Here is a 13,613-nt window from a genome sequence, read left to right on the forward strand (position 1 = left end):
ATCACACTGCTTTTCCCCTTTGTTATTGCTCTGAATTACACTGATTAATTTTTGAATATTATAAACTACCCTCTCCCTGTTGAGCTAAATCTCACTCGGTCATGATGTGCTCTTTGTATATTGCTGGAGGATATGTGTTTTGTTAATTTTTTATACTTTTGCTCATGATTAATATTAATCTGTAAATTTTCTTTTTGTGCCATCTTCGTCAGGTTTTGGTATCGGGGTTACAATGACCTCATAAAATAACTGTTTTTCTGAGTTTCTGTGAGATTGATGTTATTTCTTGCGCAAATGTTTTGAATTTACCAGTAAAACCATCTGGACCTGGAGTTTTCTTTGTGACAGAGATTTTGATTATGAGTTCAGTTTATTTTTCATTGATATAGGGCTATCCAAATTTTCCACTTCTTCCTGCACCAGCCATAGTAACATGTTCTTAAATTTGACCATTACAAATTATTGGCAAAAAGCTGTTGAAAATATATTCATAGTATGCTTTTAATGTCTGTAGGATCTAGCATAATATTATCTCTATCATTTTATACATAGCTAATCCATGGTTATGGGCTCTTTCATTGGTGTTACAGGAGAATTTATCAATTCTACTGATCTTTCTAAAGAATCAGCTTTTGGATTTATTATCTCTATTGTCTCTTCTAATCACTGATTTTCTGCTATTTTTATCTTCCTTCTACTATTTTCTTTGACCTTTTCTCATTTCCTAGGTGACATCTTAGATAACTTTTCTAATATAATTATCTAAAGCTATAAATTTCCCTTTAAGCACTGTTTCAGCTACATTCCACTTACTTTACATGGTGTAATCTGATTATCCTTTAGTTTTGATATATATTCTAATTTTGCTCAGTTTTCTTCTAAATAACCCACGGGTCAAAGAATTATGATAATTTCCATTTTTTAATACATGTCTTATTGGTATTGACTTCTAATTTTGTTCTGTTCTTGGGAGAGAACATATTCTTTTGACTTTTAATCTTTTAAAACTTACTGAATCCTGCAAATAGTCTTTCCTGGTGAGGGTACCATGAGTACTTGAAAAGACTTATTACACTGATTTTAGATCTACTTTTCTATAAATATCAAAATAGTAGTGTAATTTAGATCTTCCATGTCTTTACTCAATTTTTTGGTCTTATTTAACGCTCTATAACCACAAAATTGTGATTCCGATACATTAATTCTATCAAGTTTTACTCATATATTTTGAAACTTTTATTAACTAGATACACATGAATGGTTATGGCTTCTCAAGAGATATCATTTTATCATCTTCTGGCCCCACTGCTTCTACAAAAAGTCACATGTCCTTCACATCATTATTTCCTGGTATGTAACATGTCACACTGCACTGGCTGCTTTCAAGATTTTCTCTTTCATGGGTCTGACTATGATGCACTTAGTGTAGTTTACTTTCATTTACCCCTATTGAGTTTAATGAGGAACCTGACTCTATTTTGATGTTCAACTACGGAGAGTTTCAACAAGTTCCACCATGTCTTCAACCCTCTGCCTCATGTGAGCAAACTGGTAAGGAAATCCTTGTGGCTGGTGGGAATTTTAAACCAAGAAAGTTCGGGTACACACAGGAATGCAGGAACCCAGCCCCACGACTCCCATTACTTCTTTCTCAAGTAATTTTTGGACCAGTCTGGAAGCCTGTCCTGCTTTTCCCGAGAGCTTTATCATATGAGCAATCATCTTTTTCATTACCTTTTAATAAACATTTGGCTTCATCAGTCTCACATCAAAATCAAATTGGGGGAGGGATCCATCCCACGTAGTTCACACAGATCAAGCACTTACTATATATCAGGCACAGCACTAAGTTGTTACACGTACTATATCACCCAACAACCCACAAATAAGGCAGTTAACCCACTTGACAAATGAGATCATCAAAGCACAGAGATAAAGTGACATGTTTAAGGTTATACAGCTAGCAAGTGGTGGGGACAGAGGCTGCATTCTTAATTACCAACTCTATTCTGCCTCTTACATAGTTAAATAAAAACATGGCAAGATAAAATTAAACCAATAACTTTGGTATAGCATTTTAGATAAGTAAAGCATTATAGAATGTGCTTAACTATAAAAACTAGAGAGGTCACAATGAAAGTTAATTTCTCAGGAAAAAAATATTCTTTGGACAATGAAATTAGTAGAGTCATTCCCAAATTAAAACAGGAGGAGACAACAGAATTTCCAAAGAGACCAATAAGATAAAAGGGATACTTTTATTCTTCTTGGTTTGGAACAGAAGCAGAAGAAAGCAGAAGAAAGGACCATGTAATGATTGAAAAAGTTACTGATCTTTCTCTTTAAATGTTATCTTGAAAATACTACTTTGAAATCTTGCTAGGTGCTTCTACACTTTTGGAAAAAAGCAAAATATCCCCCATACAAATAAAATAGAACCTATCAGTGAAAAGATTTAAATATCAATTCTAAAAATAGTTGCTCAAAATATTTCAAGTTCTTCCAAAAAAAAAAAAAAAAACCCAGAAACTTTTACTTAAAAAAAAAGCCAGCACCAAAATAGGCTCAGGGACATTTATTTTAATAATACAACTGATGGATTCTTTAAATTTATTTTAATACATATTCTGTTTTTAACAATTAAAAAAAATAGTATCCTAAAAGACAAGAAATCCTAACAAAATATAACCACGCAGTCATTTCAATCTATTAAATGCATAAAACTTAAAATAAGAGTTGCACTACAGAATAGAGTTCTGTAAAAAAACTCAACTTATTAATTACACATTTTTGTGATGCTGTATTTGGCTGTAAAGAAATGATTCTTTAATTTGACAATTTTAATATTAGCATCCTACAAAATAAAAATTAACTCACAATTGTATAGCACATTGAAGTTGACAACGAGATTTTACATGTAGAGGTTAAAATGTTTTACATAGTTAATGCAAATTATATAAGCAATCACATAAAAATTATGGGGAAAATTACTGTAAGTTAATTACTTACAGTAATAAAATTTCTGTTCACTATCTAACTCTGAACTTTTACATCATCCTTAATAAAAATACAGCCTCCCTTAACTTCCTCTCCCCCACTGGCCTAGCAAACTTGGGGTAAACCAAGTTACAGTCTTCTCCTTCTTAATACATCAAAAGCCATAAACATAAGCAAGGTTCATAAAAGGAAAAAATCTAGGATGAGGGAGATAATCAAGAATCTTACATACTTTAGTTCTAATTTAAACATTATTCAAGTTTCATAGGAGTCTCAAGACAACCAATTCACATTGTTTATAATAACCCAAAAGCAAAGCTAAAATACTGGATTCTGAGAACAGAGATTGAACAGTTCAAGGCGGGGAAAAAAGTGATGGTAATAAAAGAAAACTCTAGTTGTAATAAAATCATCCCTGGGAAAAAAGCATCATTGGATAATTTAGCAGGTATACAGTCAGATTTTTTCTGTTTAGGAAAAAAAATTATTTTGTTAAAATGCTATGCACTTCATGTAGATGTATGTAACATTCCTCCATTCTCCCCAATTCAGTCTGCTTGTCCCCACTGTCACTAAATCTGGATTCCCAAGTTTTCAAAAGGAGAATACAGACAGCTTTTTGAAAGGCTGTTGAGTGTTCCCATATCATTACCCTCAAACAAGCTCCTCTTCACACTGTTTTCCTCATTTCTGCATAAAACCTCAAAAAGGTCACATGGCTATTCTAGTACACAAATAAATATATATAATTAACAAAAAACTCTTTGAAAAAATTTATATTTTACTACTCTGATCTAAATCAAAACTTTTATTCTCTCATTCAATTTTGCTAACTTCAACTCTTCCAGGACTCTCCAGCTGTTATTTTAAGGGCCCTGTGGCTTCTGGAATAGCAAGAAGAAGGGATCTTAGAGGAGGAGGGAAGAGCCCTGTAAGGTCAGAAGCCCAAATGCTACCTTTTTCCTGCAGTTAGTTCCTGCTGCAGGAGTTTCTCTGGCTGTTCGGCTTGGGTCACTTTCACTCTCCAAGTTGAGCCTCTTGATCTTTTCAAGACAAGTCTACTTCAACTACCTTAGCAAAGTCCACCTGGCCCATGGGAAACTTCCACTGATACAGGAGCAGCTCAGCTGCTCTCTTACTTTTTTTTTTAGGCTTTTTCAGGTGACAGTCAAGTACCAGTCTATTTATCTCCCATACCTCAATTCAAACTTAGGAGTTCCCTGATGCCCCTCAATCTGGATAAAAGGAGAAGGGAAATGCCACAGCAAAAACCTACTCTCTCCAAGTTTTCATATGGGATCCCTCTCACGAACTCTGTATCATGGCGAGGAGGTCAGTGATAGGTTAAACCTAACAATACTTGTCTCAGCTGGTCGTTCCTGCAACTCCTGCTTGAATGGTATAGCACCTCAATTCTGATTGTAGGTTACCTGCAACCAGTTCTCAGATCTGGGGGTCTCTGAATAAATATCATAAGAGTCTCACTTTAACTAGCTGTTATAATTTTACTTCCAGTTAAGATATAAGCTAATGTGTACTGCAAAAAACTAGAGGGAAAAAGGTATCAAAAACATATTTATTCAAAGACAACAGTGAGCACAGGCAGCAATTAAAGCAATGCAATCCAAACAAACAAAGACTGCGAGAAGACCCTTTCTGTTGAACAGAAAACTGTCTGTGCCATTTCCTTCCCTGGAGTCACTTGTACATTCCAGGTACAAGCTAAGAACCAGGTTCAGTCTGGGAAAAGAAACTCTAGTGAAGAAAATAAACACGGCCCAACTTCTGACAATCACAAGATTCTCCTCCCTCAAAGATGTCTGCCTGATTTTAAAAATACATCAGGAGGATCAAGCATCAAACTCAAATTATGGAAGAAGAGTTGATACTGGGTGACAGAGACCTGCCTGGATTTCAATCAAAATCCCAGGGGAATCTTATTTGCAGAAAAAGGAACGTGTCCTATATGGCTGAATGTCTATGCTGTCCACCCGAAACTATCACTGTTAATCAGCTATATTCCAATATGAAATAAAAAGTTAAATAAATAAATGATGATACTTTTCTATCTGGCTAAGGACAGAAATAAATAAATAAAAGATATGTGACAGTGCAGACTAAAACAAATTAAAATGGCAACCAAGCCTCAGCCCAGATCAGCCACTGAGCAACCTCTCTACCTGACACAAGAAAAAGTTATTGACTTTTTGGGGAAAGCATCATTTGCAGCATCTATAAACATGGCTACAATTTTTTAAATGCTTATTATTTTAGCTAGGTTGGTTCTAGGCTGTTAAGTGAATTATTCAAAGCAAATACATTATGTGAATGGGAAAAGAAAAGTGGGGATGATGTTTACTGTAATGAGTGTTAAATTTAAAATAGATAATAATAAATCTGGGTAATAATTCGGTAATTTTATAAAGGAATCTAGATTCTAGGGTAGGTATGTTTTCTCTGATCAGGTAAATGATAAAAATGCCCCATGGAAGAATGTATTATACAGACAAAAGGACTTTGAATACCAGGATCCTACAGCATGCGCTACCTCAGAAAAAATCAAAATGTAAATGTAGGCATCAGATAAAGGTTAAGGGTCTTAGCAATGTGTCTTTCAAACTGTGTTTCATAGGAACCTAATGAAGAGTTCATCAGAAGTGCTTTCACGTGTTTCATAGGAACCTAATGAAGAGTTCATCAGAAGTGCTTTCACAACTTATACACAGATCATACAGACAGAAAATGACAAGTTGGATGCTGAGGCTGATAGTCTCAAAGTTCTAGTTTGCATTTATACACTGTTTCACTGTTTTGACTAATTGATTTTATAAATAATAGTTACACTAAATCATGACAGTTATCTAGCAGAAGCGTTTACTAAGCAAAGATAGGCAATTATAATTTGAGTTCTCTTAGAAAACCTGGAAGGAAAATGAAGACATGGCATACCTGGGAACATTTCAAATAAATCATATTCATGACTATAATGCTTTATAGCTTATAAACCAATGGTTACAGTACTTCAAAAGACTCCAAAAGAGTACTGTGAAAGAACTCAAGATAGTACTGATCCCTTTCACAGATGAAGAAATAGTCCAAAATACCGTTACATGCCTCAGGATTCACATTCATCAGTACTGAGGAAGCTTACAAGTCATCAATCTTCAAATTCAGAGTTCTTTCTGTCATAGTACTCCATATATATTATTTCACACACACATCTATGTATGAGGGAGAAAGAATCATTCTTATTTTCTTCTGAAATAAAAAAGTACTAATTTAAGAAGAATTGAAGGATACTATAGTTTGGTTTTTAAAGACTTTTCTTTAATTCTTCCTGGGTTATCCAGAGAAGCAAAAGAGTAGGAATATAAAACTAAAAATAAAAGCTGGCAATCTGCATAAAGTTTACTTCAATTACTCTGATATTTAAATTTTGGAAGATGGAAAACAAAATCCAAATGTCAGTGACAGCGTTAATACAGCAGTAGAACAACCGGGCGAGGAGATGGGTGGTGATGGGGGTGGGGTGGGGAGGAGGAACTGTCCCGCTGTATAATCTGTGTTCGAATCTGAACTCATGTACAACACATACTACCTTAACTTTTTAAGGAACATACTTTTTAAAGGAAAAAATATAAACACATATATTAGAATGTTAAGAAAATGAAAATATTGTTTCCCTGTAACAGGAAAGTTGACCTAATTTAAAAGGTTTTAAAAATATATATAAGAATAGTCTAAGTATTCCCCAAAAAAGTTCTTTTTAAACATTTAATTGTGCTAACTACAAAAGTAAAACATACTTTCATAGATAAATACTAGGGAAAAATTATAGGACATTTCTCTTTTTAGGTAATCCATAACTAATCACTATTAACAATTTGGCATTATTTCTTCTGAAGTTTCTAAATTAAGCGTTAACATTTTTATGCTTTATCAACTTAAGAAAATTCCTATTCCTAATTTGTTAACATGAGCACTGGACTTTATAAAAAGCTCTTTCTAGATCCATTAAGATCAGAGCTTTCATAAATATGAATATGCAGTGTTTCCTATTAACGGATCTCCTACAGATGAATCATACTAGCATTCCTGCAGTAAACCGGACCTACTCATGATTTGGTGGCTTTGATTTTATAATTTGAGCTTTTTTATTTATAATTTTTGCATCTATTTTTACAAGTAAAATTTGTATAAACTTTACTTTTGCTATTCAATTTTACTTTACCGTTCAATTCTGGTATAAAATGAGTTATGTAAGTTTCCTTTATAGTTTAGGAAACTATGGGTTATGATTGGATTTATCTAATTCTTGTTACTAAAAACAATGCTGAAATGAACACCAGAAATCTTTGACATTATTCCTCACTGTTTCTTTAGGATGAACCATCAAAATGTCATACATATTCAAACACAAAGTACCACCTTAGCAAAGTCCTTATAATTTATGTTTACGAAAAAAAATTCTGCATTCCTGCTTATTTAGGTACAACGAACATTATCCAATTAGCATTCAGACCTCACAGCCTCTCATTTTTAACTCTACAAGCTCTCCATCTCTAGTGCTCTTTGGATTTTGTTTTTCTGTGGATAATATGCACTGAAAGCCAATTTTTCTTCTTTTGACTGATTTGTTACCTAAACATCAATTGACATTCTGATTTCGGACTGAGTTGTCTTGAGATGGAAAAGCTTCATGAAACTTTATACTATTCAGCGCACTGTAGCTTAGGTTAAGTTTTACCCATGAGTCACTTTGTGTCACCACATACAGCAGTAGGAAGGAAGCAGTGAGACATATGTGCAGCTACAGCTATCCCTTTCTTCAGAGACAAAGTGATGAAGGCGGAGCTAATTATATGAGGGGGATGGGAGTCCCCCCTCATAAAGTCAGGTCTATGTTTCTACCCACAATTAGGCCCACTCTAACACTAGCAGATGGAGGTGGAGGGAAAGAAACTGTTAAGAGTTAATGAGACTGACCATTTAAGAATATTTGCCATTTTAAAAAGTAATTTATGCTTCATGTTCATCAGTACATGATGAAAACATCAAGACATCAATACCTAAAGGTATTTCATTAACAGCTCACTTGCCACTTTAAGCTAACAGACTTACAGTAAATCCACTTTGCATTACATTTTAAATAATTCTGCTTAAGCTGCGGTTTGGATTCCTCCACCATGGGCCCTTTCTGCACTCACTCTCCCTGTTTTACAGTCAACACCACGACAAGCTGACCAAATGTTTAAGGATATTTAGTAGTTAAGAAATGACTAATAATCTGATACAATTTTCAACTATTAACAAGAAAGCAAACTTCAAAAAATATATGGCTCCAAATAGTACAACAAACTTAAATTTTTCGAAAGACAACAGCCAATATTAAATCTACATTTCTTGCAATATTAAAAAAAAAAAACATACCAAATTAGACAAGCACGTGTCTAAGCTTCAAGGAACTTTTATTAAAGAGTGGAAAACAAGACAGTGGACAAACAACACTTCACTTTTATTAACTGGGTGAAAGTGTTGGGGAAAAGAAATCTTTAAATGAAGAAAAAGCCCTAGAATGTAAAAAAAAAAAAAAAAAAAAATCTCTAAAACTAGAGTGTAAAATGAAAAATGGACAAGAAGAAAAAGAAATCTAAGGGGACTTCCATAGTTTAAATACAAAGTCTATACATTTTAATAAACAGGCTGCTACCTACTGAATCTCCTAAAGAGACAGGACTGCACGACTCTCCTCGCAGCTCCGCTCCATCAACACTTCACTGGCAGCAGAGCCTTAAGTGAAGCCGTGCAGAACCAGGGCCCCGTGTCTTCCTGGACCGCACCGCTCCCTGGGACGAGGAGCAAACATACTAACCAGCCCCCCACCCCGACTCTTGGCAGTCTCACAGCCCTTTTCCCACATCTTCACCTGAGACTCTCTGATGTCTCCCCCTCACCCAACCACACTCGGGTTCAGTGTGAACCCCCAGCACGGGATGCAGTGCTTCCTCACGACCACGCAGCCTCTGAGGCCTGCCATCTCCCGTCTCCTCCCCTACACTCCCAGGACCCCAGTCAGCAGCCCTCCCCACCGCCACAGTGTCCACACTACCACGCCACTCTGGGTGAATCAAGCTTCTCCTAACTAAATTCCTCCTTGACATCCATCCAACTCGGCCACCAATCTTTCTTCAGGAAACTTCACAAGCTGCAGAACAGGAAAGGCTCCCCACTTTGGACACAACTCCCTGAGCATACATCTTTCAGGATGCCTACTGTATGTTATAAAACTATCTCTCTTATTTTTTCAAGTTTACCTCCCTTACTAGGAAGCAACTCAACAGAAAAGACTATATGTTGATATTAACAACTGTTTACTGAACTGAAATGCCAGGCATCTATAAACATTTCTAAAACTAAAGAATAAACCAGGAAAAGTGACTCTTACTTAAAAAATACATGAAACAAGCAAGGTAAAAGAAATGGATAATTAATCTACCAAACAATGCAGGAAACATTCTATTAGTATTTGCAAGTAGATAGGCTGGTGTTACTAGGCTCTATTATCAACAAGCATCCACAGTGTACTTCCCAAAACTCATTAGAAACATGTCAAGTAGAATGGTTTCACATGCCATATGCTAGCCTATGTGTATGACACTGCAAACAATCATTTTAGAAAATGCAATAAACTGACACTCCCTCAAACTCTATAATGCGCACAATTATAGCAGTACAAATAAAAACCACTTGCTACTTTATTTTAAAAAAAACTGTTTCTGAGAGTGGTACTACTCTGAAAATGATTAAACCTACACTAATAAAACTTCAACCTCTTAGGTTAACACATCCTTCTAATACAAGAGGCAGGTCTTCAAGACAGGTTCTGACCAACTATGACACACAGGAAGTTGTCTTACATACAGTTCTTTGTTAGAAGTAATGCTGTACTCAAATAAAAACTATACAAAATTCATCACAATGTGAGCTGTCTCTGTTAACTCCTTACTGAAGTTTTGACCAAAGGAGGAGAAAACGGTCAGTCACTACTGCGTTAGTGACAGAAAATCTTTGACTCTTTATTCAAATTCGATCACAGAAATTACAAAAGCATACAATGAAGCATTTAGGCAATGAAGGTAAATGAAGACAGTGAAGATAAAAATACAATCTAAGTATTTTCTTTTGCTTGATTAAACCTTCTCGCTGTTAAACAAAATGGTTTGCAAGTCTTAATGAGTCAAACAAAATTAATGTGATGGGTTAAGAATAGCTATCTTATTTTAATAATCACTACTGACTTGAAAGTAAAAAAATTTCAGTAACGTTCCCTTAGATTCCTTTAAGCAACTTTCAACAGTGAGGCCCTCAAATTTCTTATCTAACAACACTTACCTTGGTATGGTAACACATTTAGTATTACAATTCTGAGTGGTGATGGCTTTCTCAAGCTCATCTAATCGTCCTGTTTTCTTCAGCTTCTTCACCAAACTTTTAACTGCTTTCTCACACCACTTTTCTTCCTGTCCATTCTGCTCTCCTCCACCCGCTCCTCCAGATCCACCAGCTGACTTCTTCCATCCCAACAGTCTCTTCACAACCGGTGGAGTGAATGGCAAGATGGACGACATGTTCTTACCAAAAGCAGTGGTCCACTCTAAGAAAATATCCTCCTTAATCTAACCTAGAAGAGACACCGAAAGAATAGTTTAGAGGCTAACTTTACAATCAACCGTTAGTTTCAGCACAGTACCAAAAGCCAATTACAAGGTGAAACAGAAATTCAAATTATTACTTCCACAACAGACGTTCAAAAGTTATCTTTTTCACCGTTGAAAATATCTTTACTAATTTAAATGAACTGTGAAAAAAACAAATTATTCTAAAAACAGAACAATGTTATAAGTGGATAAATATAATACTTTTGCAAGTAAAGTCTCTTTATCAACACTGGACAAGTTTCTCATTACCCATACTACTTGATTTTTAACTTTTAATAGCATCAATAAAATATTTCAGCAAAAGGAAGTTTTCCTCACTTTTTGGCATTTCAATCTATTCTCAAAACATGTTAACAAAAGATACTTTTTAATTTACAAGCCCAACAACCCCAAAGTTTTAAACTTTCATAGCTAAGTATCATAAAGGAAAATCTAAAGTTATAACAAAGGAAAAGGCATCAAGTGTGAAGTAAAGAAGGAAGAAATAAAAGTAGAGTCTGTGAAGAAAAGACTTGGTTCACTTTTACCATCCCCTGAGAAGACTTTTCTAAGTAACAACATGTACAGGGAATAAAGTCAAATACAGCCCCTCTTCTTACACCAAGGTACAAATTCCTTAAAATCTTTTAAATTTATTCTTGCTATTTATACCTCAGTAATGATAGCCCTTGAAATATCAAGTTTAGATATACTCATTGACTTTTCTACAGGAAAATCAGGATTTACACCACAGCCACTTGCTTTCCTCCAACTTTAAAAATAACTATCGCCCAACTGTAGTTTTGTGCCTGATGACACAGTAGTAAACTACTATATAATCATGTGCTCCTTTTTGTACAACTCTTTTCCCTACAGCTAACTATGTTAGTTTCTCATCTGCCCAGTTTTCTAAGCAGCTACTGCAAATTCTTCCCACACTCTCCACAAGCCCCTCAATTACAATCTAATGTCAATGGCTTTAATCTCAAAGTAAGAGATAAGATAATTTGCCACTTGAGGACAGAACTGGAGAGTTCAGATTTGAGAAGAATGGAAAATATTTTGAAATCTAGCTCTGAGAAATTCAGTAGAAAATCCAACTACAGCAAAGTGAAATAACAAACTTTATCAGGTATGCTAGATTATACACCAGAAAGTATTCCATAAAGGAGTTCCACTTCTAATTAGGATGTAAAAGATCACAACAGATCATCACTTTCACCCTAACAATCAAAACAAGACAGAAAAGATATAAAATCATGGTTTTTCTAAACCCATCAGGAAGTTTAAGATGCAAAGTAACCTGAGTGGAACTAAAGTCCAAAAAGTGTTGAGTCTTGATAGAAAAAGGAACCCACAGATGGTCTCTTTCCTGGTGGAGCGGCTATGGAGGAACAATCCCACCAGTGAGAATAAGCAGAAATCAACCTAAATTTTAAAACATTTTAACAGCAACACGTAAGCTGAAAAATATATTAGATATATTAGATATCAGGTATATCAGATATATATTGGATATTAGATATATTAATATATAATATATATTAGATATATTAGGATTCCAAGGATTCCACAGAACAAGTCTGCACTACTCAACCACTCAATCCCACAGACCTGCACCAAGTGTTGGCCAAAATGTGCCAAAGGGTAGAGGACAAGACTGGAAAGCTGAGATAACCCAAGAAGCCAAAGGTCTTCCTCAAATGCCCTGCAGAGGAGAGGTAAGAGAAATTAATCCAAGAGACTCCAGACATTGAGCTGCCTAGGCTGAGGCGGGACAGGAGAGCTGACACAATAACTTCTATGGAGATACTCTGTAAACTGAACTACCAAGGCTAGGGTAGGAAAGGATTGCTGAAAGAAAGCACTGGAAGATACAAGAGCCTGGGGCAGCACTCTAGAATCACAAGAACCCAGAGAAAAGCAGAGAAATCACCCACAGTTCAGAAAGCTGATGGCTCAGATACAAAGCATAGGGACAGAACTAAAGTTACAATAAGACAACAAATATTGTAGAATGTGAAGTCTTAACCCTACTCTCAAAACACTTGAGCTAATCAAGCTAAAGTTGCAAACAAGCAGAGAACTAGGTCAACTACACACACATCTTATCACTTAGCCTCACAAGAAATGATGGGCCATTGCATTGATTTTACACAAACATTCAGCATTCACTCAAAAATTATGAGAGAGAGTAGCAAACCATAGTTAAAAGAGGACAGTATTAATATGATCAGATCAGAGGGCCGAGATTTGGAGATTATCAGACATACTTTTAACTATGATGAAAACTGATGGAAGAGATAGACAGCATGAATAACGAAACAGAGATTTTCAACACAGACACTGAAGCTATAAAAAAAGATCACAGGGAAATGTGAGAAATGAAAAATACAGTATCAGAAATTAAAGATCTCTTTAGATGGATTTAGAAACAGACAAAAATAAGCAGTGAATTTGAAGACAGGCCAAATTAAAGTGCTCAGATTTAAACACGAAGAGAAAAAAAAAGTGTGGAAAGAAATCCCAGAACATCCAACATCAAATGTGAACTTGGGGTTAAGTGGAGTATGACTGGGGTCCCAGGAGATGAATGGGGCAGAAAAAGCATAAGAAGATATAATGGCCAAGAACACTGCAAAAATGATACCAGACATCAACCCACAGATGCAAAGGAAGCAGCTAAAAGTCAATCTGCTGAATATTTCAGCCTGCTGCTGCTGCTAAGTCACTTCAGTCGTGTCCGACTCTGTGTGACCCCATAGACGGAAGCCCACCAGGCTCCCCGGTCCCTGGGATTCTCCAGGCAAGAACACTGGAGTGGGTTGCTGAATATTAAAGATAAAAGTAAGGATAATGGAGAGCTCCTCCCCATTTTGTGGCCATCTCACATGAAACAAAGCCTTTGGCCAGGAGAGG

At 35.6% G+C, this 13,613-nt stretch overlaps 1 protein-coding gene across 3 annotated transcripts in view; it reads right to left on the reverse strand.

Moving 5' to 3' along the window:
• The window catches only part of SMAD2 (SMAD family member 2), a 90,485-nt gene that overhangs the window by 48,532 nt on the left and 28,340 nt on the right, over positions 1 to 13,613 (reverse strand). For all 3 annotated transcript variants that reach the window (XM_088833437.1, XM_055417315.2, XM_055417314.2), the window contains exon 2: positions 10,390 to 10,678. In XM_088833437.1, the coding sequence (XP_088689563.1) occupies positions 10,390 to 10,625 (236 nt within the window). In that variant the 5' untranslated portion in view covers positions 10,626 to 10,678. The remainder of the gene's footprint in view (positions 1 to 10,389; positions 10,679 to 13,613) is intronic.

This window comes from Moschus berezovskii, chromosome 28 (assembly GCF_049115385.1).
Source record: "Moschus berezovskii isolate FMDL1 chromosome 28, NW_MosBer_1.0, whole genome shotgun sequence".
In the NCBI taxonomy this organism is placed as follows: domain Eukaryota; kingdom Metazoa; phylum Chordata; class Mammalia; order Artiodactyla; family Moschidae; genus Moschus; species Moschus berezovskii.